Source organism: Mobula birostris, chromosome 2 (assembly GCF_030028105.1).
Source record: "Mobula birostris isolate sMobBir1 chromosome 2, sMobBir1.hap1, whole genome shotgun sequence".
Classification (NCBI taxonomy): Eukaryota; Metazoa; Chordata; class Chondrichthyes; order Myliobatiformes; family Myliobatidae; genus Mobula; species Mobula birostris.
The window spans coordinates 107,091,399-107,116,499 of NC_092371.1; the positions used below are offsets into that span (position 1 = coordinate 107,091,399).

The window sequence follows — 25,101 nt, forward strand, 5'->3', positions numbered from 1 at the left end:
TACAATGTGGATTAGGCCCTTTTGGCCCTTTGAGCTGTGTCACCCAGCAACCCCCCATTTACAATGACCAATTAACCTACCAAATGTGTGTCTTTGGACCGTGGGAGCAAAATGGAGAATTCAGGGGAGACCCATGCAGTCATGGTGAGAATGTACAAACTCCTTAAAGAATTAGTACTGTGAAATGTTGTGCTAACCATTACATTACTATGCTGCCCTAATAACATTAATGAGAATTGCTGAATATGCTGGAGAGTATGACTGGCCCAGAAGGCCTGTAACCTCCCAGCATTCTGAAGTAGCTACTTCAGAATTCCTTCAGCATCAACTGGAGATGTGTGCATACTACCTGCAAACTTTGAATAGTCAAAGGTCCAAAAACTTGATGGGGAGTTTGCACTGGGGAAGCTGCAATGGCTTCCTGTCTCAGGATTCTTCTTTTACTGGCCATAGTCAATCTTTTTTTAGTAATTCTAGTGCATGTTCCCAAGCATCTGTTCTCCAGATTTTATTAGTACCTCTAGGGTTTGCTGAGGCGGGCGCTACCTTATGTGTGTCTGGAATGAATACATGATGTCCCCAAGGATCAGGATTAAGATATGGGTCATCAGGTTCTATCACATAAACACATGGTCCCTACCATTTCTATCTAAAAATGGGCCATTTTGTTGTCTCCGGGCATGTATTATTGATAAATCTGGTACAAACTGCGATGGTCCAAGTCCAGTTGGTTATACAGCGGAGTTTGGTACTTGAAGAATAAAATATTTGAGAAGCAGTTGTGGTATTATCCAATACTTCTGCTATATTATTAAGACTTTCATGATTAAGACTTTTATTATATTGACTTGCGCACTACCAGAACCAGTATGTCAGTCATTTGATAGTACTAAGTACAGGGCCATTGCACTTGTCAAGAGCTCCAGGAGTTGGACTATGCTAAATAATAATTCTTTTCAAAACTATACTTATGGTATAATGTGACCACTTTGGGTGCCAACTATAATGCTATTGGATTTGCTGACTGAAGTTCCAAACTCAGATGAAGACCTTAAGCTTTGTCAGATATAAATATCCCTCACTAACTATAATTATAACTACCCAATCTTCCCATACTCCTGGGTGTTTGGGGTGTTCAAGGAGGGGTGGCTCCTCTGGTGGCAGGCTTGTTGTGCTCCGCTCAGGAGAAGCTCATCCGACTTTGATCCACAATTGCCACCCAGCTCTCACCTGTGGCTCCAAGTAACTGTTTGCATGTGACAGTGGCCACACCCGGGCACACTGCTGCTACAGGTGGGCTAAACTAGCTGAGGGTAGCTGGGAACCTCCAACCCTGGCGAGATAGGGATATGTCTACCCCAGCAGGTGAAACCAGTTCTGGCAGACTGGGCAGATGAGATCAGCTACAAGATCCAATGGTCAAGAAGGCGGTGCTGCAGTACTTCGTGGAGAGCGAAGGGCATGACAAGGCGCTGAAGGCGTCATGGCCAAACGCTGCAACCAAGGAAGTCTCCCATCATGACAATTTTTTGTACCATTGGACCAAGATTTTTGAGGCTGAGAGAGTGGAACTGTCCCAGCGCAAAAGCTTTTTCACTGTAAAACTCCTCCTGCACAAGTTTACATCATCGTCGGAAATGACGGACAACCAAGACCCAATCTTCAAAAGCCAATTCACTGGCCCGTTTATTCTCCAAATGTAGTCACTAATACCCACTATTTGAGGGGTGGGTTCCCCACCCTCCCCATTAAGGGGAAGATATTTCTAGCTAACGAAGTAGTTTAAAACACAATTCATTTATTTTCAGTGGCACAAGTTTAAATCCAAACAACATTGCTTAACACTCAGAGAATTTCTATCTTATAAAACATTCCCAAATAAGAAAGTGTTTCTAAAACACAAAGGATTTCCAAAACACAGGTGCAATTCTTATAAACTAAAAAGACACATCAATGATGCAGATGATGAATCGTCTTTCGCAGAAACTGAAGGTAGGAAAATGAATGCTGGTTCACCCCATGTTTATTTTACCTCACTCCTAATCAACCTGAACTATAGTTTACATTTACACCCTTTTTCTTCCACTTGGGTGATTTCATACTTATATATTTCCTCAGATGCCCTTTTTACACAAATGGTCTAAAAGCTTCTTGGAGACACATATCCCAGCTATCCACAATTAATGTTGTAAAGCCAATTTCTTTCTCGTGAATCTTTTTATTAGTTTCATAAACATAAGATAGCAATAATACAAATAGTTGGAGATACATTGTTGTCCTTAAAATGAGTAATTATAAGACCAAATGGTATAAGTTGACAAAACTTCCAATCGTGTAGGATAACAATGAATAATACAGGACAAAAAAAAACTGGAGAAAAATCATGAAAAAGAAAAAAAAATAGAAAAAAAAAACCCCACTCCCAAAAAAAAACTAAACAGAATTAGTCAACTAAGCTAAAAGACTTGGGCAATTCTAACAACGTCAAAATGGAAGAGAAGAAAACCTTAGTGTCGACGACTCCATTCCTCTCAACCAGCAGTACAGAGAAATAAAATAAGTTTGGAAATGGTCAAATTACATCATATGAAAATGCTGAATGAATGGCCTCCAAGTTTTTTCAAATTTAATGGAAGGGTCATAAACCACACTTCTAATTTTTTCCAAATTCAAACACAACATAGTTTGTGAAAAGCAGTGAAATACAGTAGGAGGGTTAATCTCTTTCCAATTCAGCAAAATGGATCTTCTAGCCATTAAAGTAAGAAATGCAATCATCCGGCGTGCTGAAGAGATTAAATAACTTGAGTCTATCATTGGTAATCCAAAAATAGCAGTAATTGGATGAGGTTGTAAGTCTGTATTCAAAACCGTTGAAATAACATCAAAAATATCTTTCCAATATTTTTCCAACAAAGGACATGACCAAAACATGTGAGTTAAAGAGGCTATCTCAAAATGACATCTATCACATATAGGATTAATATAAGATTAATAACAAGATAGTTTATATTTGGACATATGAGCCCTGTGCACTATTTTAAACTGTATCAACACATGTTTAGCACATATAGAGGATGAATTAACCAACTGAATTTTTTTCCATTTTTCGATCGGTATAATAATCTTAAGTTCTCTTTCCCAATCAGCTTTAATCTTATTGGAAACATCAGGACATAAATTCAAAATTATATTACAAATAATTGCTACAACACTTTTCTGAGGGAGGTTTAGATCTAAAATTTTTTCCAAAGTATCCATTGGATATGAGTGTGGAAAATTAGGAGAAACAGTAATTAAAAAGTTTCTAATCTGCAGATATCTAAAAAAGTGAGATCTGGGTCAGTTATATTTATTAGAAAGTTGATCAAAAGCCATGAAACAATTATCCAAAAATAAATCACGAAAACATACTATACCTTTGGTTTTCCAATCAAAGTAAGCTTGATCCATAATGGAAGGTTAAAAAAGGAAATTAGATATAATAGGACTTGCTAAAATAAATTGATTAAACCCAAAGAATCTTCGAAATTGAAACCATATACGTAAAGTATGCTTAACTATTGGATTATTCATTTGTTTATACAATTTAGAAGAAGTAAAAGGAAGCGAAGTTCCTAAAACCGAACCCAAAGAAGACCCTTGTAATGAATTACTTTCAAGATTTACCCGGTCCGGACGGGTTTACAGTGGAATTCTTAAAATTCTTTTCCTCTATTCTCTCTCCGAGGTTGTCTAGAATATTCAAAGAAGCAATCAGTTTAGGTAAATTACCACAATCATTTTATGAAGCCTCTATCTCCTTAATTCTTAAAAAGAATAAAGATCCTACTGATTGTGCATCATACAGACTGATATCTCTTTTGAATGTGGATTCAAAAATTTTAGCAACTAGGTTAGAGAAGGTATTAGCTCAAGTTATATCTATGGATCAAACCGGATTTATTAAAAATCGTTATTCATCCTTTAATATTAGGAGGTTAATGAATATCGTTTATACACCTTCACTTATTACCCCGGACTGTATTATCTCATTAGATGCTGAGAAAGCCTTTGACAGAGTCGAATGGCCTTATTTATTTAGTGTGCTTGAGAAATTTAATTTTAGCTTGACATTTATATCTTGGATTAAATTGTTATATTACTCCCCGGTAGCCTCGGTTTGTACTAATAATCAAAGATCTCCCCTTTTTCGTCTTTTTTGTGGTACTAGGCAAGGATGCCCTCTTAGTCCTTTACTATTTAATATCGCCCTTGAACCTTTAGCAATTGCTATCCGTGACTCGCCCAATATTTTTAGTATTACCCGGGGAAACGAAATACATAAATTATCACTATATGCAGATGATTTGCTGTTATACATCTCTAATCCGGAGAAGTCAATTCCTGCTATTCTAGCTTTGTTGGCTCAATTTAGTAATTTTTCTGGCTACAAATTGAATCTTAATAAGAGTGAATTATTCCCCTAAATAAGCAGGTACCTATTTATGGACGTTTACCATTTAAATTAGTTACTGACTCATTTATATATTTAGGGATAATAATTACGAAAAAGTATAAAGACTTATTTAAAGCTAATTTTTTACCTTTAATTGATCAGATTAAACTTTTGTTTACTAAATGGTCACCAATTTCTTTGCCTTTGATTGGTCGGATTAATGCTATTAAGATGATTATTTTGCCCAAATTTCTATATGTATTTCAATCGGTTCCAATTTTTATCCCAAAATCTTTTTTTGATAATGTTGATTCAAAAATTTCCTCATGTATATGGCAGAACAAAAAATCCTAGGTTAGAACATAGAACCTGGAACATAGAATAGTACAGCACAGTACAGGCCCTTCGGCCCACAATGTTGTGCCGACCCTCAAACCCTGCCTCTCATATAAGCCCCCACCTTAGATTCCTCCATATACCTGTCTAGTAGTCTCTTAAACTTCACTAGTGTATCTGCCTCCACCACTGACTCAGGCAGTGCGTTCCACACACCAACCACTCTCTGAGTAAAAAACCTTCCTCTAATATCCCCCTTGAACTTCCCACCCCTTACCTTAAAGCCATGTCCTCTTGTATTGAGCTGTGGTGCCCTGGGGAAGAGGCGCTGGCTATCCACTCTACTTATTCCTCTTATTATCTTGTACACCTCTATCATGTCTCCTCTCATCCTCCTTCTCTCCAAAGAGTAAAGCCCTAGTTCCCTTAATCTCTGATCATAATGCATACTTTCTAAACCAGGCAGCATCCTGGTAAATCTCCTCTGTACCCTTTCCAATGCTTCCACATCCTTCCTATAGTGAGGTGACCAGAACTGGACACAATACTCCAAGTGTGGCCTAACCATAGAGCTGCATCATTACATCGCGACTCTTAAACTCTATCCCTTGACTTATGAAAGCTAACACCCCACAAGCTTTCTTACCTACCCTATCCACCTGTGAGGCAACTTTCAGGGATCTGTGGACACGTACCCCGAGATCCCCCTGCTCCTCCACACTACCAAGTATCCTGCCATTTATTTTGTACTCTGCCTTGGAGTTTGTCCTTCCAAAGTGTACCACCTCACACTTCTCCAGGTTGAACTCCATCTGCCACTTCTGCATCCTATTAATGTCTCTCTGCAATCTTTGACAATCCTCTACACTATCTACAACACCACCAACCTTTGTGTCGTCTGCAAAAGGTATTTACAGAAATCTAAAAAGGAGGGGGGGCTCACCCTCCCAAATTTTAGATTTTATTATTAGGCAATTAATATTTGATATTTAAAATTTTGGTTACGAGATTTGGATGTAAAGCCAATTTCTTTGAGTATATAAAACTCCCAACTTATTTATTAGCTATTGATATGCCGAACAGTTGTCTCCATCTGGCTACAAGCTTCCTTGAACTAAGCAACTTAGCCAGCGTTGTCTGTTTAAAAAGAAGCCAAATATAGTTGTTAAAACTCACACTATTTGATCTTTATAAGTGGCAGCTGCAGTGCTTAGAAAGCTAAGCTTGGGAGAAAAACAGAGACCCCCTGGCCAAGGAAGCAAACAACCATCACACCTGAACCAGCATGGACAACTTTACTCGCCACAACAATGAACTGATCATTGAATACAGCCTTTAGACTCATTTTGTAAGGACTCTACAACACAAGTTCTGCTTTATTTATTTATTTACTTGTTTCCTTATGTACTTGCACAACTTATCAGTCTGCTGGTGTGGAGTTTTTCCTTCATTCTATTGTGCTTTGTTCTTGTGTGAATGTCTACAAGAAAACAAATCTCAGGGTAGTATTTGGTGACATATACTTCCATCATAAAATTTATTTTGACTTTTGACTTTGATCTTTTGCTAGTCTGGCTCCCACTCACTTGCAGCTCCAATGCAAATTCCCTGAACAGTACTAGTTTCCCACAAGGACATCGGTCCCCATGCAGTTCAGGTCCAGCCCATTTGTACAGCTCCCACCTGCCGTGGAAGAGAGCCCAGTGATCCAACAAACTGAAGCTCTCCCTCCTGCATCATTTCCGAAGCCACAAGTTAAACTTCAATATCTTTATATTTTTTACCTCAATGATTAGTACACTTGCCTCAATGTGTCATGGGTAGTAATCCTGAGATCACCACCTTGGAGGTGCTGGCTTTTAACTTAGCACCTAACTCCCTGAAACACACACAAAATGCAGAAGGAACTTAGCAGGCCATATGGAAAGGAGTACAGTCAATATTTCAGGCCGAGCCCCTTCATCATTTTGTGTGTGTTGCTTGGATTTCCAACATCTGCAGATTTTCTCTTGTTTGTAACCCAACTCCCTGAACTCACTTTGCAGGACCTCATCGTCTGCTCATATTATTGGGACCAATGTGGACCATGGTTTATTGCTGCACACCCTCCCCCCGTTGTGGGCTCAATTCATGGCATCCCTGACCCTGGCACCATACCATCTGGGAATCTCATTCCTATCCACAGAATCCCCTGTCTGTACCCATAACCAATGAATCCCTTATTATGACTGCATCCCCTCTTTTCCTCATTCACCTCAGAGCCACAGAACCAATCTCAATGCTAGAGATCTGGTAGCATTCCCATAGTAAGCTGTTCCCTGCCCCCCAATAATTCTTATGGAGTTGAATGGCTGTAAGAATACTCTGCCATGTCACTCCTGCACTGGAAACTGAATCACACCTATAAAATGTACACTGTGACAATCATAATGTGTGGAGGTGATGGAAAACTTACAGTGGGAGCATGGCAAGACATTCTGAACACTGAATGGCTTGTGCCATGTGTAGTCCAAAGCCACCCTAAAGTATGTGACTATTGAGGATCCAGTGAGTATATGCATAATATAGAGACACTATGATCTTTGTCAGCCATGCTAATGAATAGAAACGCAACAGCTAAAATTATGGCAGAATCTGTGGCAAAATACTTCTTGCCTCAGCAGGGACCTCTTATTCATACTTTTTTGAACCATGACCTTGGCTCCATGCTCTATTGTCAATTAAAATTAAAGATCATAGTTTGCACATTATTGTTCCAATTTCTCTGGGTAAGGAAAAGTTTACCTTTGATGAAATTGTCACTTGTATGAGAATCCCTGAAAATGGGAATAGAATAGAAATATTAAAAACGAAAACTCATCATGGATTGACCGTGTAATTAATTCGATATGCACCAGTCTCTAGGCAAATGGCCCTTCTGCACAGACAGAACAGTGGGAATGGAACATAGAGCAGTGGTGTGCTTCTCTTGCATGGCGTGGGAAGTCAGGGAGATCTCCAGTGTCCCTGTTAACACACCTGTGAGAAGTGAATCTGGTTGCAGCTCATTGTAGACCTTGTTAAGAAATTGGGAGCTGGAGATGGACGACCTTCGGATCATTTGGAAGACTAAAAGATTGATAGATAGGAGTTACAAGGAGGCAGTTACATCTAAGCTACAAGAAGCAGGTAGGTGGATTACTGTCTTGAAAAAGAAAAGGAAAAGGCACTCAGTGCCTGGTACCCTTGTGGCCATTCCCCTCAACAATAAGTATATAGTTTTAGATGGTATTGTTGGCACAACCAACCAGAGGAAAGCCACAGTGGCCAGGTCTCAGGGTCTGTTGATCAGAAGGGAAGATGCAAGCAGTAGTGATAGGGGATTCGTTGAATAGGGGATCAGACAAGTGGTTCTGTGGAACATAACAAGACTCCCAGGCGGTATGTTGTCTCCTAGGTGCCAGGGAAGTCTCAGATCGAGTGCACAGCATAATTAAGGAGAATGGTGAGCAGCCAGATGCCATGGCACCAACAGCATAAATAAAAAGAATGATAAGGTCCTTCAAAGTGAGTTCAGGGAGTTAGGCTCCCTGGACAGGAACTCCAGGGTGGACTTGCAAGGTAAATAAGAGGGCCCCAAGAATGCTACCCATGCTACATGCTTGTGAGGGAAGCAATAGGAAGATAGTGCAATTTAACAGGCGGCTAAGCAGATGGCACAGGACAGAGCTTCAGCTTTATGGATCATTGTGTTCTCTTCCAGGGAAGGTAGGATTTGTACAAATAGGACAGTTTGCTCCTAAACTAGAGGACCACCAATATTCCACCAGGAATGTTTTCTGGTCCTACTTAGGTGGGGGGGGGGGCGGTGGGAATGGGAGAGATTTAATCTAGAGCTTCAGAGGGAGCTCCAGTGACAGGACATCAAATGGAGTGGCTGTGGAAAAACCACAAGTAAAGATGGAAACCAAAAAGTTGAGCATGGTGGGACAAAGGTTCTTGAGTCGTATCAATTTCAATGCAAGGTGTAATGTAGGTAAGGCAGATGAACTAAGAACATGAATCCATATATAGAATTATGATGTTGTAGCAATTAGTGGGAATTGGTAGCAGGAGGGGCAAGACTGGCAGTTCAATGTTCCAGGGTCTATTGTTTTAGACATGATAGAGGTGGAGGCATTAAAGGGAAGGTGTGTCATTACCTATCAGGGAGAATGTCACAGCAAAGTTTAGTGAGGAAATACTGGGGGGATTGTCTACTAAGGCAATTTGGTTGGAACTGAATAATAATAACAACAATAATTCTGTCCCCCATCGGACACATGTTTAGGTGACAGATTAGGGAACGCTTCACAGATATGCAGGGCAAGTAGGAAATAAAATACCATGGACCAAATCAGGAACAAATCTAGGCACATCTGTACCCAGATCGGGTGGTGCTTTGGGCAGTGTCTGTTCTCCATGCTAGAGGTAACTGAAACCAAAAGCTGGGTGTAGGTATAAAAAGCAATACCTTTTCTCTTTAGAAATGGAGGGATGTGTATGGAATAGAGTAATACGGCTGCTGCCTGGGGATCACCAGGGCATGCCAGTAAGCAAAGAGCTAGTGAACTCTGCTGAACAGGCAGGCAGGCATCAGGAAACCCCAAAAAGATATTGCCAGCATTTAAATTAGCCCACCAACGTACGACTGCTGTACGTGTTTCTCAGGGGAGCAGTCCACTTTGAAATGAGACCACTCAAGCAGTTACGAGAAGAAAGGCACCTATTAATTGGTCATGAGAAGTGAACATATTCAAAATCTATCTATATTATTAAGAAATGGAATTCGAGACTGACATGATAGCATACAGTGACAAACTTCAACAGTTTATAGTACAGTATCCCTTCACGCAACGAATACAGATCAACATAGACTGATAATAAAAAAAACATAATCCCTATAGACATATTAAACCAAGTAAAACATGAAATAGCACAAGAACCAGAAAGAAACCAATCTAAAGACAACAATGCTATACTAGAAAATAATTAAGACACCATCCCTCAAAGCACTGATGAAAACAGAATTCTTTCAACAACTTACTCCACAACCTGCAACAGCAATAACACAGATGTAGAGCCTCTATAGAATGCTGATGACAAAGCTAAGCTCACAGACAAAATTATCATTACATTTAAAACCACACTAACAGAATACATAGGCACTGACCCAACAAAAAGACCACACATACCCAAACAAAACGTCATCAAAATTTGCAAAAATTGTTAATACTCTCAACAATGTTACATTACCACACTTGGAGCACTCTGTACAGTTTTGGTCACCCTATCATCAAAAAGGTGTGGTTAAACTGGAAAGAGTACAGAGAAGATTTACTGGGATATTGCCAGGGCCAGAAAGCCTGAGTTAGTTATAGTGAGATGTCAGCCAGATTAGGTTCTTATTTTTTGGAATGTTAGAGAATGAGGGGCAATCTTTAGAAGTGTTTAAATTATGAGAGGTGGATAAGGTGGACAGTAGCAGTCTCTTCCCCAGCAGAGGAGAGTTCAAATGTATGGGGCATAGGTTTAGTATGGAAGGGGAATGTTTGAAAACGGACAAGATGGCACTTCTCCACACAGAGGGTGGAATAAGCTGCTAGGGGAAGTGATTAATGCAGGTGCAATAGTATCATTTAAGAAACAGTTGGATGGATACAAGGAAGGGTGGAGGTTGAAAAGATATCAAAGTCAGGAAATTATGACTAATTGGGTAGCCAAGTGGTCAGCATGGACTCACTGGGACAAAGACGTGCATCCATGCTGTATTGCTCTATGACTCTGTCTTCATACAATACAAATTTTAGTGATGCTCTGAAATCCACACTGCTTCTTTGGCTGCTAATCCTACTGGATGTCAGCCAGTGCCTTTTTCCCAGGGTGGCGATGGCTAACACAATAGGACATACTTTTGATAGTGATTGGAGGATAGCATAGGGGGGTGTCAGAGATAGGTTCTTATATATACAGAGAGTAGTAATTGCATGAAATGCACTACTGGGGGCGGAGGTAGAGGCAGATGCATCAAGAACAAATAAATCCTTCTTGGATTTCCAGCCATGTAAAGGTATCGATTTCAATTGACGTTTCAATGACAAACTGCCATTTTCATCAGGGATAATGCAAAGGCATGTCGAGTCCGGTGGTATAAATACCCAGTCATCCATCCCTCCTGATTGATTCATCCTCATCCAATCGGGTTCATCATATCCACCGGGAAAGCACATTAGGAACATGTAAAATACCTTTAGATAGGCACATAGATGACAGAGAAATGGAGGAGTATGTGGGAAGGATAATTAGATTGGTTTTAGAGTATGTTAAAAGTCAGCATAGCATTATAGGATGAAGAGCCTGTTCTGTGTTCTAAGTCCCTTGGAGATAGCTGTATATCACTGTACGAAAAAATTATTGCTAGTTCAGAATTTGCAATGACATAGAACATAATATAGTACAGAACAACATAGTACAGGCCTTTGTTCCATGATGTTGTGCTGACCTTTTAATCTATTCTAATATCAATCTAACTCTTCCCTCTTGCATAACCCACTATTTCTCTATCATCTAAGTCCTATCCAAGAGTTCCTAAATGTTCCTTATGTATCTATCTCTACCACCACTCCCGGCAGGACATTCAATACAGTCACCACTCTCTCTAAGAAACTTACCTTTGACACATAAACTCTTCTCTGGCTTCCAGCTGGGTACAGGTATTGATTTTAACCAACATTTCGATGACAAACTCTGCCATCTTTGCCAAGGATGATGCCTCGGCATATCTAGCTTGGTGCAATATATACCACTATTGTCCATCCCTCCTGATTGGTTAGTCCTCAATCAATCAGGTTTCCGCTGTCCCACCTTGTTTACAATCGAATAAAAAGACGAAGGTCTCGCTCTAAGTAAGAACTGGAATGCGATTGTAAACAAGTGGGATGGCAGCAACCTGACTGGTTGAGGACTAACCATACAGAAGGGACAGATGACAGGGATATATATAACTGCCAGAAGAGACATGCCTAGGCAGCATCCCTGTTGAAGATGGCAGAGTTTGTCATCGAAACATGGTTAAAATTGATACCTGTAACCAGCTGGAAGGAAGCCCAAGAAGAGTTTATTCATCATATACACTGGAAAAGCACTAGATAATTTGTTTTTAAACTTCTGACATCCCCCCCTATACCTTCCTCTAATCACCTTTAAATTATGACTCCTCATCTGAGGTAAATACAGATGTAAAGTATTCAGTTAGAACCTCACTCACATTCCCTAGTTATTCTCTTACCACTAATATACAGTGCCTGTAAAAAGTCAAGTTTATTTAGATAGCACATTTAAAAACAACCCACGTTGACCAAAGTGCAGTACAAACCTGAACAAGTAGCTAAAATCACAAATACAAGAAACACAGACATAACCAACAAGGCAAACAATTTATAGGCACAAAATAAACAACACAAGGGCCTAGGCACAAGCCAAAAATCAGCCACATCAGGAAGATTCAAACACTAGTGAATAAAAGTAAGTTTTGAGCCTGGACTTAGAAGAGTCAGTGGAGGGGGCAGATCTGATGCTGTTCCACAGTCTAGGGGCTGCAATAGCAAAAGCATGATCACCCCTGAGCTTAAATTCCGATCGCAGGACAGCCAGAAGCCCCAAGTCAGCCGACCTGAGGGACCTGGAAGTAGAATAAGGGGTTAGAAGGTCTGCGATATAAAGGGGGGGGGGGTCATCCCATTCAGGGCTTTATAAACAAACAGAGGAATCTTAAAATCAATTCTGAACCATACTGGTAGCCAGTGGAGAGAGGGGCCAGGATAGGAGTAATATGGTCCCTCTTTCGGGCACCTGTCAGGAGCCTGGCTGCGGCATTCTGGACCAGTTGCATGTGGGACAGGGATGACCGACTAATCCCAGTATACAGGGAGTTGGAGTAGTCCAAGAGGGAGGATATAAGGGTGTGGATGACTTTCTCGAGGTCTTTGAAAGACAGAAACTGCTTGATTTTGGCAATAGTACGAAGCTGGGAAAAACTGGCTTTTACTACTGCATTAACTTGCTTGTCAAACTTAAAGGTGGAATCAAATATCTCACCAAGGGATTTGACATGGGGTTTGACAAAGGTGGACAGGTTACCAAGACTGTTGGTTGTCACTTTGATAGAGACAGGGGGGCCAAATAGAACAACTTCAGACTTGCCTTCAGACTCGATAGTAAGGGGGTCAGATAGGCGATTCTGTGGACGCAGTCCAGAGACCCGGATGGTAGTTTGCCTCCCTGGTGCCAGGGTCCGGGATATTTCTGATCGTGTCCAAGATATCCTGAAGTGGGAGGGTGAGGAGCCAGAGGTCGTGGTACATATAGGTACCAATGACATAGGTAGGAAAAGGGATGAGGTCCTGAAAGGAGAATATAGGGAGCTAGGAAGGGAGTTGAGAAAAAGGACCGCAAAGGTAGTAATCTCGGGATTACTGCCTGTGCCACGCGACAGTGAGAGTAGGAATGCGATGAGGTGGAGGATAAATGCGTGGCTGAGGGATTGGAGCAGGGGGCAGGGATTCAAGTTTTTGGATCATTGGGACCTCTTTTGGCGCAGGCGTGACCTGTACAAAAAGGACGGGTTACACTTGAATCCTAGGGGGACCAATATCCTGGCAGGGAGATTAGCGAGGGCTACTGAGGTGACTTTAAACTAGAATGGTTGGGGGGTGGGAATCAAATTAAAGAGGCTAGGCGTGAGGAGGTTAGTTCACAACAGGGGGATGGGAACCAGTGCAGAGAGACAGAGGGGTGTAAAGTGAGGGTAGAAGCAAAAAGTACTAAGGAGAAGAGTAAAAGTGGCAGGCCGACAAATCCAGGGCAAGCATTAAAAAGGGCCACCTTTCAACATAATTGTATAAGGGCTAAGAGAGTTGTAAAAGAGCGCCTGAAGGCTTTGTGTGTCAATGCAAGGAGCATTCGTAATAAGGTGGATGAATTGAAAGTGCAGATTGTTATTAATGATTATGATATAGTTGGGATCACAGAGACATGGCTCCAGGGTGACCAAGGATGGGAGCTCAATGTTCAGGGATATTCAATATTCAGGAGGGATAGACATGAAGGAAGGGGAGGTGGGGTGGCATTGCTGGTTAAAGAAGAGATTAACGCAATAGAAAGGAAGGACATAAGCCGGGAAGATGTGGAATCGATATGGGTAGAGCTGCGTAACACTAAAGGGCAGAAGACGCTGGTGGGAGTTGTGTACAGGCCACCTAACAGTAGTAGTGAGGTCGGAGATGGTATTAAACAGGAAATTAGAAATGTGTGCAATAAAGGAACAGCAGTTATAATGGGTGACTTCAATCTACATGTAGATTGGGTGAACCAAATTGGTAAAGGTGCTGAGGAAGAGGATTTCTTGGAATGTATGCGGGATGGTTTTTTGAACCAATGTGTCGAGGAACCAACTAGAGAGCAGGCTATTCTGGACTGGGTTTTGAGCTATGAGGAAGGGTTAATTAGCAATCTTGTCGTGAGAGGCCCCTTGGGTAAGAGTGACCATAATATGGTGGAATTCTTCATTAAGATGGAGAGTGACATAGTTAATTCAGAAACAAAGGTTCTGAACTTAAAGAGGGGTAACTTTGAAGGTATGAGACGTGAATTAGCTAAGATAGACTGGCAAATGACACTTAAAGGATTGACGGTGGATATGCAATGGCAAGCATTTAAAGGTTGCATGGATGAACTGCAACGATTGTTCATCCCAGTTTGGCAAAAGAATAAATCAAGGAAGGTAGTGCACCCGTGGCTGACAAGAGAAATTAGGGATAGTATCAATTCCAAAGAAGAAGCATACAAATTAGCCAGAGAAAGTGGCTCACCTGAGGACTGGAAGAAATTCAGAGTTCAGCAGAGGAGGACAAAAGGGCTTAATTAGGAAGGGGAAAAAAGATTATGAGAGAAAACTGGCAGGGAACATAAAAACTGACTGTAAAAGCTCTTATAGATATGTAAAAAGGAGAAGACTGGTAAAGACAAATGTAGGTCCCCTACAGACAGAAACGGGTGAATTGATTATGGGGAGCAAGGACATGGCAGACCAATTGAATAATTACTTTGGTTCTGTCTTCACTAAGGAGGACGTAAATGATCTTCCAGAAATAGTAAGGGACAGAGGGTCCAGTGAGATGGAGGAACTGAGTGAAATACTTGTTAGTAGAGAAGTGGTGTTAGGTAAATTGAAGGGATTGAAGGCAGATAAATCCCCAGGGCCAGATGGTCTGCATCCTAGAGTGCTTAAGGAAGTAGCCCAAGAAATAGTGGATGCATTAGTGATAATTTTTCAAAACTCGTTAGATTCTGGACTAGTTCCTGAGGATTGGAGGGTGGCTAATGTAACTCCACTTTTTAAAAAGGGGGGGAGAGAGAAACCGGGGAATTATAGACCGGTTAGCCTAACGTCGATGGTGGGGAAACTGCTGGAGTCAGTTATCAAAGATGTGATAACAGCACATTTGGAAAGCGGTGAAATCATTGGACAAAGTCAGCATGGTTTGTGAAAGGAAAATCATGTCTGACGAATCTCATAGAATTTTTTGAGGATGTAACCAGTAGAGTGGATAGGGGAGAACCAGTGGATGTGGTATATTTGGACTTTCAAAAGGCTTTTGACAAGGTCCCACACAGGAGATTAGTGTGCAAACTTAAAGCACACGGTATTGGGGGTAAGGTATTGATGTGGATGGAGAATTGGTTAGCAGACAGGAAGCAAAGAGTGGGAATAAACGGGACCTTTTCAGAATGGCAGGCGGTGACTAGTGGGGTACCGCAAGGCTCAGTGCTGGGACCCCAGTTGTTTACAATATATATTAATGACTTGGATGAGGGAATTAAATGCAGCATCTCCAAGTTTGAGGATGACACGAAGCTGGGTGGCAGTGTTAGCTGTGAGGAGGATGCTAAGAGGATGCAGAGTGACTTGGATAGGTTGGGTGAGTGGGCAAATTCATGGCAGATGCAATTTAATGTGGATAAATGTGAAGTTATCCACTTTGGTGGCAAAAATAGGAAAACAGATTATTATCTGAATGGTGGCCGATTAGGAAAAGGGGAGGTGCAACGAGACCTGGGTGTCATTATACACCAGTCATTGAAAGTGGGCATGCAGGTACAGCAGGCGGTGAAAAAGGCGAATGGTATGCTGGCATTTATAGCGAGAGGATTCGAGTACAGGAGCAGGGAGGTACTACTGCAGTTGTACAAGGCCTTGGTGAGACCACACTTGGAGTACTGTGTGCAGTTTTGGTCCCCTAATCTGAGGAAAGACATCCTTGCCATAGAGGAAGTAGAAAGAAGGTTCACCAGATTGATTCCTGGGATGGCAGGACTTTCATATGAAGAAAGACTGGATGAACTGGGCTTGTACTCATTGGAATTTAGAAGATTGAGGGGGGATCTGATTGAAACGTATAAAATCCTAAAGGGATTGGACAGGCTAGATGCAGGAAGATTGTTCCCGATGTTGGGGAAGTCCAGAACAAGGGGTCACAGTTTGAGGATAAAGGGGAAGCCTTTTAGGACCGAGATTAGGAAAAACTTCTTCACACAGAGAGTGGTGAATCTGTGGAATTCTCTGCCACAGGAAACAGTTGAGGCCAGTTCATTGGCTATATTTAAGAGGGAGTTAGATATGGCCCTTGTGGCTACGGGGGTCAGGGGGTATGGAGGGAAGGCTGGGGCGGGGTTCTGAGTTGGATGATCAGCCATGATCATAATAAATGGCGGTGCAGGCTCGAAGGGCCGAATGGCCTACTCCTGCACCTATTTTCTATGTTTCTATGTTTCATTCAGCTGTAAGAGGTTTTTTTCCATCCAACACTTTATATCCTCAAGGCAGTTCATGAGGCTGGCTAGATTTGACTGGTCGTTTGGTTTCATGGGGAGATAAAGCTGTATGTCGTCAGCATAACAATGGAAGGAAATGTCGTAGTTTTGAATGATTTGGGGGGGCGCACGGCGGGCGGAAGAGAGAGCGAGAGAAAGAGAGAAAGAAAAGAAGAAAAGAATGGGACCTAGGATGTCACCTTATGGGACCCCGCAGGAGAAACTAGCGGGGGGGAGAAGAAAATTTGCCTATGTTGATGGAGAAGCTTCTATTTTTGAGGTAGGACGTGAACCAGTTCAAGGCAGTGCCATCAACACCAACCCCATACTGGAGACGGTCTTTTAAAATGGCGTGATCCACAGTATCGAACGCTGCGCTGAGGTCAAGAAGAATTAGAATGGCAGAATCACCTGAGTTGATAAAGAGAAGCAGGTCATTGTACACTTTCAGCAGTGCAGACTCTGTGCTATGATAAGCCTTAAAACATGACTGAAATCGTTCCAAGATGTTGTTTTGGTGTAGGTATGGCAGCAATTGACTGAGAATAACCTTTTCGAGAACCTTTGACAGGAATAGAAGTTTAGAAATAGGTCTGTAGTTACTAGGCAATGTAGGGTCTAAGTTGTTTTTTCTCAGGAGGGGCTGGACCATGGCGTGCTTGAAGCAGGTTGGAACGGTACCAGTGGCCAGGGAGCTGTTAATAATAGAGAGGATGCTGGGACCGGCTATGTCAAAGACGTCCTTCAGGAGGGCAGTGAGGACAATGTCAAGGGGACAGGTTGCAGGTTTCATGGTAAGGGAGAGAAGCGTGTTGGGTTGGAAGCAGTCCAGTTTAGATGAACAGACCAGTGAGACAGCTAGGTCACGGGTGGGGGTGAAATGTTCATTCTAATGTCAACTTTGCTAATGAAGAACTTTTAAAATTCCTTGCATTAAGCAAAGTATTCACCCCCCTTTGTAAGTTTTCATGTTTTATTGTTTTAGAACATTGAATCACAGTGGATTTAATTTGGCTTTTTTGACAGTGATCAACAGAAAAAGACCTTTTTGTGTCAAAGTGAAAACCAATCTCTACAAAGTAATCTAAATTAATAAAATGCAAAATAATTGACTGTATAAGTATTCACCCTCTTTACTATGACACACCATTTCATCACTGGTGCAGCCAATTGGTTTTAGAAGTCACATAACTAGTTAAATGGAGATCACCTGTGTGCAATTAATTGTAGAAAAACATACATCCGTATCTGGAAGGTCCAACTGCTGGTGAGTCAGTATCCTGGCAAAAACTACAAACGTTTGTACATCATGAAGACAAAAGAATACTCCAAGCAACTCTGTGAATAGGTTATTGAAAAGCACAAGTTAGGAGATGGATACAAGAAAATTTCCTAGTCACTGAATAACCCTTGGAGTACAGATAAGTCAATCATCAAGAAATGGAAAGAATATGGCACAGCTGTAAATCTGTCTAGAGCAGACTGTCCTCAAAAATGACTGACAATACAAGCAGGGGAGAGGCCTCCAAGAGACTTCTGGAGGAGTCAGAAGCTTCAGTGGCTGAGATGGGAGAGACTGTGCACATAACAACTGTTGCCTGGGTGCTTCACCAGTTGCAGCTTTATGGGAGAGTGGAAAAAAGGAAGTCACCGTTGAAAAGAACTCTTATGCAATCAAGGTTTGATCTTGCCAGAAGGCATGTGGGAGGCATTGAAGTCAGCTGGAAGAAGGTTCTATGGTCTGATGAAATCAAAATTGAGCTCTTTGGCACAAGACAAACACTGCACGTCATCAAAAACACACCATCCCTACTGTGAAGTATGGTGGTGACTGCATCATGCTGTGGGGACACTTCCTGCAGTTGGCCCTGGAAGGCTTGTGAAGGTAGAGGGCAAAATGAATGCACCAAAATATAGGGAAATCCTGGAGGAAAACCTGATGCAGTCTGCAAAGAACTGCGACTTGGTAGAAGGTATGTTTTCCAACAACACAATGACTCCCAAGCATAAAGCCAAAGCTACACATGAATGGCTTAAAAACAACAAAGTTAATGTCTTGTAGTGGCCAAGTTAGAGTCCAGACCTGAATCCAATTGAGAATTTGTGGATGGACTTGAAAGTGGCTGTTCACTCAGGATCCCCATGCAATCTGTCAGAACTAGACTAGTTTTTTAAAGAAGAATGGAGAAAAATTGCAGTGTCCAGATGTGCAAAGCTAATAGAGACCTATCCACTCAGACTCAAGGCTGTAATTGCTGCCAAAGGTACATCTACTAAATAGTAACTTGAAGGGGGTGAGTAATTATGCAATCGATTAATTTGTGTTTAATAATTGAAATTTAGATTAGTATGGTTTTACTTTGACATGGAAGAGTCTTTTCTGTTGATCAGAGCCAAAAAAGCCCAATTAAGTCCACTGTGATTCAAGGTTGTAAAACAATAAAACACGAAAACTTCCAAAGGGGTGGGTTGAATACTTTTTATATGCTGTATATCATCACTTTTTCAAAAAAAACTTAAACAATTGAGAAAGACATGACTTGCTTCCAGCCATGGTGGTTCTCCCTAATTAGGCCATGATTTTCCAAATGTTCACAAATCCTATCCCTCAGAATTCTCTCCAGTAACTTGCCTACTACTGATGTCAGACTCACTGGTTTATAGTTTCCAGGATTATCCCTGACAAAAGAAAATCTGCAGATGCTGGAAATCCGATTAGTACACACAATTTTGCGTGTGTTGCTAGGATTATCCCTGGTTCCCTTCTTGAATAATAGGACAATATTAGCAACTTGCCATCCTTCCGGGACCTCACTTGTGGCTAGAGAGGACACGAAGATATTGGTCAAGGCCACAGTCACTTGAGGAGTTGTTTTGTTGCATCTTTATAATCCTACTGTGCTCTGCTGGAATCTAGCTTCTTCAGCTTTACATGCCTTTTCTTTCTCTTCGTGACTAAATTCATCACCTCTCTGACATCCAAGGTTCTCTTACGTTGCCATCCTTGTCCTTGCTTCTGATTGGAACATAGAGTTCCTGTACTCCTTGCAGCTGGTCTTTTCAAAAACTCTACACATGACAGATGTGGACTTGTGCAAAAAAACTTTCCAAATTAACTCTCCCTGCCTGTTTAATGCTCCCATAATTTGTCCTGCTCAAGTTTAATACTCTCCTGCAAGGTCTTTATCTTAGCTTTCTTAAAACTTGATGAGCTGTAGTCACTGTTCCCTAACTACTTGATCACTGAGCACTTGTCACCTGGCCAGGCTTACTGCCCAACACGAGATCCAGTACAGCCCTTCCTCGTGATGGACTATCTACACACTGATTTAAGAAACCCTCCTGGATGCACCTATCAAATTCTGCCCTATCTAAACCTCTCGCATTCAGAAGATCCCAGATTATATGAGGGAATTTGAAGTCCCTATGACAATAATTCTTTTGTTTTTATTCCTTTCCTTAATTTGCCTGCATATCTGTTCCTCAATGTCTCAGTGCTATTGGGGGACTGTAGTACAAACCTATTGCAGTGATTGCACCCTTCCTATTTTTGAGTTCCATACATACAGATTCAGTGGACAAGCCCTCCATTATGTCTCTGAGAGGAGCTGTGATATTATCCCTGTTCAGCAGTGCAACTCCCCATCTCTTTAAACTCCTTACCTTTTCTACAACACTGAAACTTTGAAACAGGAAACACATGTTGGATGATGTGATGAGATGTGATTAAGAGTCCAGTTGTGTATTCAGTACCTAATGGGGTGGACTGCCACCAGCCAAGGACTCTGAAAGCCCTGTTGAAGATGAATTCCATAGACTTTGATAGATTACTCAGCGAATTATCCATTGTTCATCATTATAAACTTCCTTAGCTATGAATCTATTTCTGATGCTGCTAGCTGTGTGACAAAACATGGAAGAACATAGACAACGAACAATGACTTAGCACTGCAAAATTTGGTATAGAGTCACAGAATCATAGAGAGGAAAGAATAGGGTGGAGATTTCAGAGGTAAATTTTCCATTGTACTGAGTCTACTTGAGATAAAACCTACTGTTTACTCCAACTTCTCACCACTGTTCCTTATTGCCAAGAGCTGAATTATTTCGTCTCTATCCAATGCTTTTTTCAATGTTTCTGTTACAATACTTTCTGATCTAAGTTTCTCAACCTTTCCAAGAACAGCAGTTCACTAGATGTGAACCGCCTTCCACCACTTCTGCACTATTAGCATCAAGTGACCCACAGACAAGCAAACGCAAGTAACTTGTTTGACTGACACACCATCAGCCAAAATAAATAGTTAAATCTTCTGTCACCATTACACTTCTACATTATCTACCATTAACAAAATACACCTCAATTATTCTCTTATTCAAGATTGTTAACCACCAATTTCTCAAGGGATATTAGGGAGGGGCAATATAGGTTGTCTCAGATAATGAAGCTGGATCCCAGAAATGAATATATAAACAAATTGCAACATGGTCTGGCTCCCATTCTCACCTGGTGGAAAGCCGTTGCTTCTTAGTATTATCAGATACTACACCAGTCCTGGATTGTCTTTGCTTCAAACTTTGCTCTAGGTCTCCAGGGTGAAGTAAGGCTGCATGGAAAAGACAATTTGATGAATACACTGAATTGTAATGCGAGATTCAATGCCCCAAGGGAGTCATTACTATACAGCTGATATTTCAAATAACATATAGCACAAGAGCTTTGGACAAGGAAGTTTTGCTGAGCTAATTAAACAAATGATTTCTAATTAATCTGATTCCTCAAGCACACATTGACCATATCCCTCTCCTCTGCATATTCATGTGCCTTATTTAGAATCTATTAAATACTGCTATACTATTTGACTCTACCACCATCTTTAGCTGTATATTGCAGGCCCATACCACTGTGTTTTTTAAAAAAAAAACTTCTCGCACATGTCCTTTGTAATTTTTCCCCTCTCACCTTAAATACATACTCTTTGATACTACATATTTCAATCTTTAAAGATATACATACACAGGCTCTATATTTCACAAAGAGTCATAACATGGAAACAGGCCCTTCTATCTAACTTAAGCAACACACATAAAAGTTGCTGGTGAATGCAGCAGGCCAGGCAGCATCTATAGGAAGAGGTACAGTCGATGTTTTGGGCCAAGATCCTCAATCTAACTACTGTTATACCCAGCAAGCTAGTCCCATCTGCCTTTCTTTGGCCCAAAGCCCTCTAAACCTCTCCTATCCATGTACGTATCTAGATTGCTTTTAAATATTGCCAATGTGCCCACCTCAGCTAAATTTCTGGCAGCTCATTCCAAATAATCACCACCTTTGCATGAAGAAGCTGCTCACTTTCAATGACTCTTCATCTCCTGCTCTCGATATTTATTGCTTATTTATTTACTATTATCTTTTTCTTCTGTATTTGCACAGTTTGTGGGTAAGTCCAAGAAACACAACAGAATCAATGAAAGGCTGCACCCAACAGAATGGACAAACAACCCATGTACAAAAGACAGCAAACACTGCAAATACAAAAGAATAAATTAGATTAGGTTAGATTCAACTTTATTGTCATTATGATGAGTACAGATACAAAGCCAATGAAATGCAGTTAGCATCTGACCAGAAATGCAAAGAATAGTGTTATTTACAAAATAACTAGGAATTTTAAAAAAGTGCTACAGCACACAAATATTAAAAGTACTGAGACAGTACAATATGGATGCAATACTGCTTAGAGCTGTGATGAGAGGTTCAGCAGTGTCACTGCCTCAGGGAAGAAGCTCGCAATAAATATCAAGAGCCTGAGGTAAAGAGTCCTTGAGATCTCTGATCTGGAACCTATGTCCTCTTATGTTTAGCACTCCTTCCCTGGAATAACTATGTGGCGGCATCATCCACCCCCCCTCCGTCTTCGCCATCGGAGGGAACCGAGGGTACATGGTGTACGTGGGACAACCCAGGGTGTGCCGAAACTGCGGCAAGGAAGGGCACATCGCAGCCCAGTGCAGGGTGGTGATGTGCAAGAACTGTAAAATGGAAGGCCACCTGACCAAAGACTGCACGCAGGCCAAGGCCTGCAACCTCTGCGGACAGGCCGGCCACCTGTACAGAGCCTGCCCGAAGCGTGGGGGCACCTACGCACAGGCGACCAGGGGAGGTGCTGGCCCTGAAAGGGCCCAGGCTGATGCGGACGTACCCGCCAGCGCTGCAGATGAGGCACCCGACAGGACGGAGGACGAGACCAGGGAGGAAGGTGCAAGCACCCCAAGACCTGCCACCCCACTGCAGACCCTCCAGGACCAGGCAAACGACGAGCAGGAGTCCATGGAGGAGGGGAGAGCGGAGGGGGAAACCGAATGGAAGGTCGTGAAACGAAAAAAGACCCAAAAGGCGGCGGCCAAGCGACAGAAGGCGGAGCAACGCCAGAAAAGGGCAGGGAACCACGCAGCCCCTGGTACCCTGTCCTCTTCAGAGGAGGAAGGAGTTGGGGGAGGCCAGCAGCCCCGGCGGAAGAAGCGGCTGGCAGAACAGGTGGAGAGGAGGAGAGAGAGGGGAGAAAGTCTGCTGGCCACCCCCCAAGTACAGGAGGCGGAGAGCAGCAGACGCACAGAGCTCCGGGAATCCGGGAGCAGAGCCACGGCTGGCACCCAGCAGCCGGAAGGGGAAGCAGCCCAGGAAGTCAGCAACCCCCCGGGCCCAGACCCAGAACCAGAACGGCCACACACGGAGGAGTACTACCAGCAGTACCTGAGCCCACAGGAGGTGGAAAACTTCACAAAGGCGGTGGGGATGAAGGCTCAGGATGGCAAGAGTGAGGACGGAGAGCAGCCAAAATAAAAGACTTAACGATGGCAGACCTTAAATTGGCGTGCTTGAATGTGCGAAGTTTGAAGAGTACTGGGCGATGCGTCAGCACGCTCCAGTACCTGGACACTGTAAAGGCCGATGTGACCTTCCTCCAGGAGTGTGGACTACCACATCTCCGTAACTACCGGAGGTGGTCACGGTGGTGGAAAAAAGGTTTGTCGGTGTGGTCGGGGGGCAACGATTGTCGCGCTTCCGGCCTGGGGATTCTGCTGCGGGGAGGCAACTTCTCAATCACCCAAGTTAAAGAGGTGGTTGCGGGGCGCCTCCTGGTAGCAGACGTCAAATACCGGGGCACTCCGCTCCAGCTGATCAACATGTACGCCTCCCCCGTGCGGAGCGAGCGGCTGGCCGTCTTCGAGCAGCTCCCACGGCTGCTGGTGACGACCCAGCCGGTCGTTCTGGCCGGAGACTTCAATTGCACCATTGATGCGGCTGGAGGACCCGGCAGTGCCGACGGCAGGCTAGACAGTACCTCTAGACTCCTGAGGGAAATAGTGAAGACAGCCAAGCTGCGCGACGCCTTTGGCACCCCCACAGGTGGAGCACAGCCGCAAGCCACCTGGACACGATCGGACGGCTCAGCCCGCTCCCGGATCGACTTCCTCTTCCTGTCTGAGTCCCTCACGGTCAGGTCCACCGACGTCACGCCGGTGTTCTTCTCTGACCACTGCCTTCTGAGAGCCACCTGTCACTTACGGGAGGACCAGAAGGCAGGCAGGGGGACGTGGAAGCTGAACGTAAAGCTGCTGACCCCAGAGAACATCGAGGAACTAGAGAGGGAGTACACAGGTTGGAGAACCTTGAAAGCCTTCTTTGATTCCCCGGTTCACTGGTGGGAAGCCACCAAGGAGAACATTAAGAGGTTCTTCATCCGCAAGGGTATTCAGAAGGCAAGGCAGGAGCAGAGGGAACTGCGTAAACTCCAGACAGAGTTGCAGCAACTTCTCCTTCTGCAGTCGAAGGGGGTGGATGTCAGGGAGGAACTGCGAGAGGTGAAGGGCCGGCAAGCCCAGCACCTCGCCGCGGAATCCTCCAAGATCATCTTCCGATCAAGGGTCCAAACCGTGGAGCAGGACGAGACGTGCTCACGCTTCTTCTTCCAAAAGGTGCACAGGGGGAGCTCTGTGATCCACAACCTTAAGGAAGAGGACGGCTCAGTCGCGTCCTCGCAGACCGACATACTGAGGATCTGCAAGTCCTTCTATGCCGGTCTGTACGAGGAAAAGGCCACAGAATCCACAGCCTCCCACAACTTCCTGTCGTCTATCACGCAGGTCTTAGACGACGGCAAGCGGGAGAGTCTGGATCAGCCACTGACCCTGGACGAGCTGACAGGCTCCATCCGTTCCTTCGGGTCGGGTAAGACTCCCGGAAGCGACGGCTTACCGGCCGAGTTGTACTCGGCTCTGTGGAACTGGATGGGCCCAGACCTGCTGGAAGTGTACAACGCTATGCTTCTGGCCGGCAGTATGTCTGAGTCCATGAGGAAGGGCATCATCACCCTCATCTACAAGCAGAAGGGGGAAAGGGAGGACATTAGGAATTGGAGACCCATCTCTCTCCT

At 43.0% G+C, this 25,101-nt stretch overlaps 1 protein-coding gene across 2 annotated transcripts in view; it reads right to left on the bottom strand.

Moving 5' to 3' along the window:
• Positions 1-3,644: 3,644 nt before the first annotated feature.
• efcab12 (EF-hand calcium binding domain 12) overlaps positions 3,645-25,101 on the bottom strand; it is a 50,315-nt gene continuing 28,858 nt past the window's right edge. Inside the window, exons 6-7 of one of the 2 annotated variants that reach the window (XM_072277605.1) lie at positions 21,171-21,270; positions 3,645-3,735 (exon numbers count right to left, since the gene is read on the bottom strand). In XM_072277605.1, coding sequence (XP_072133706.1) covers positions 3,699-3,735; positions 21,171-21,270 — 137 coding nt within the window. In that variant the 3' untranslated portion in view covers positions 3,645-3,698. Of the gene's footprint in view, positions 3,736-6,151; positions 6,255-21,170; positions 21,271-25,101 lie in introns of those variants that run through there. The other variant, XM_072277606.1, reaches the window with a different exon arrangement.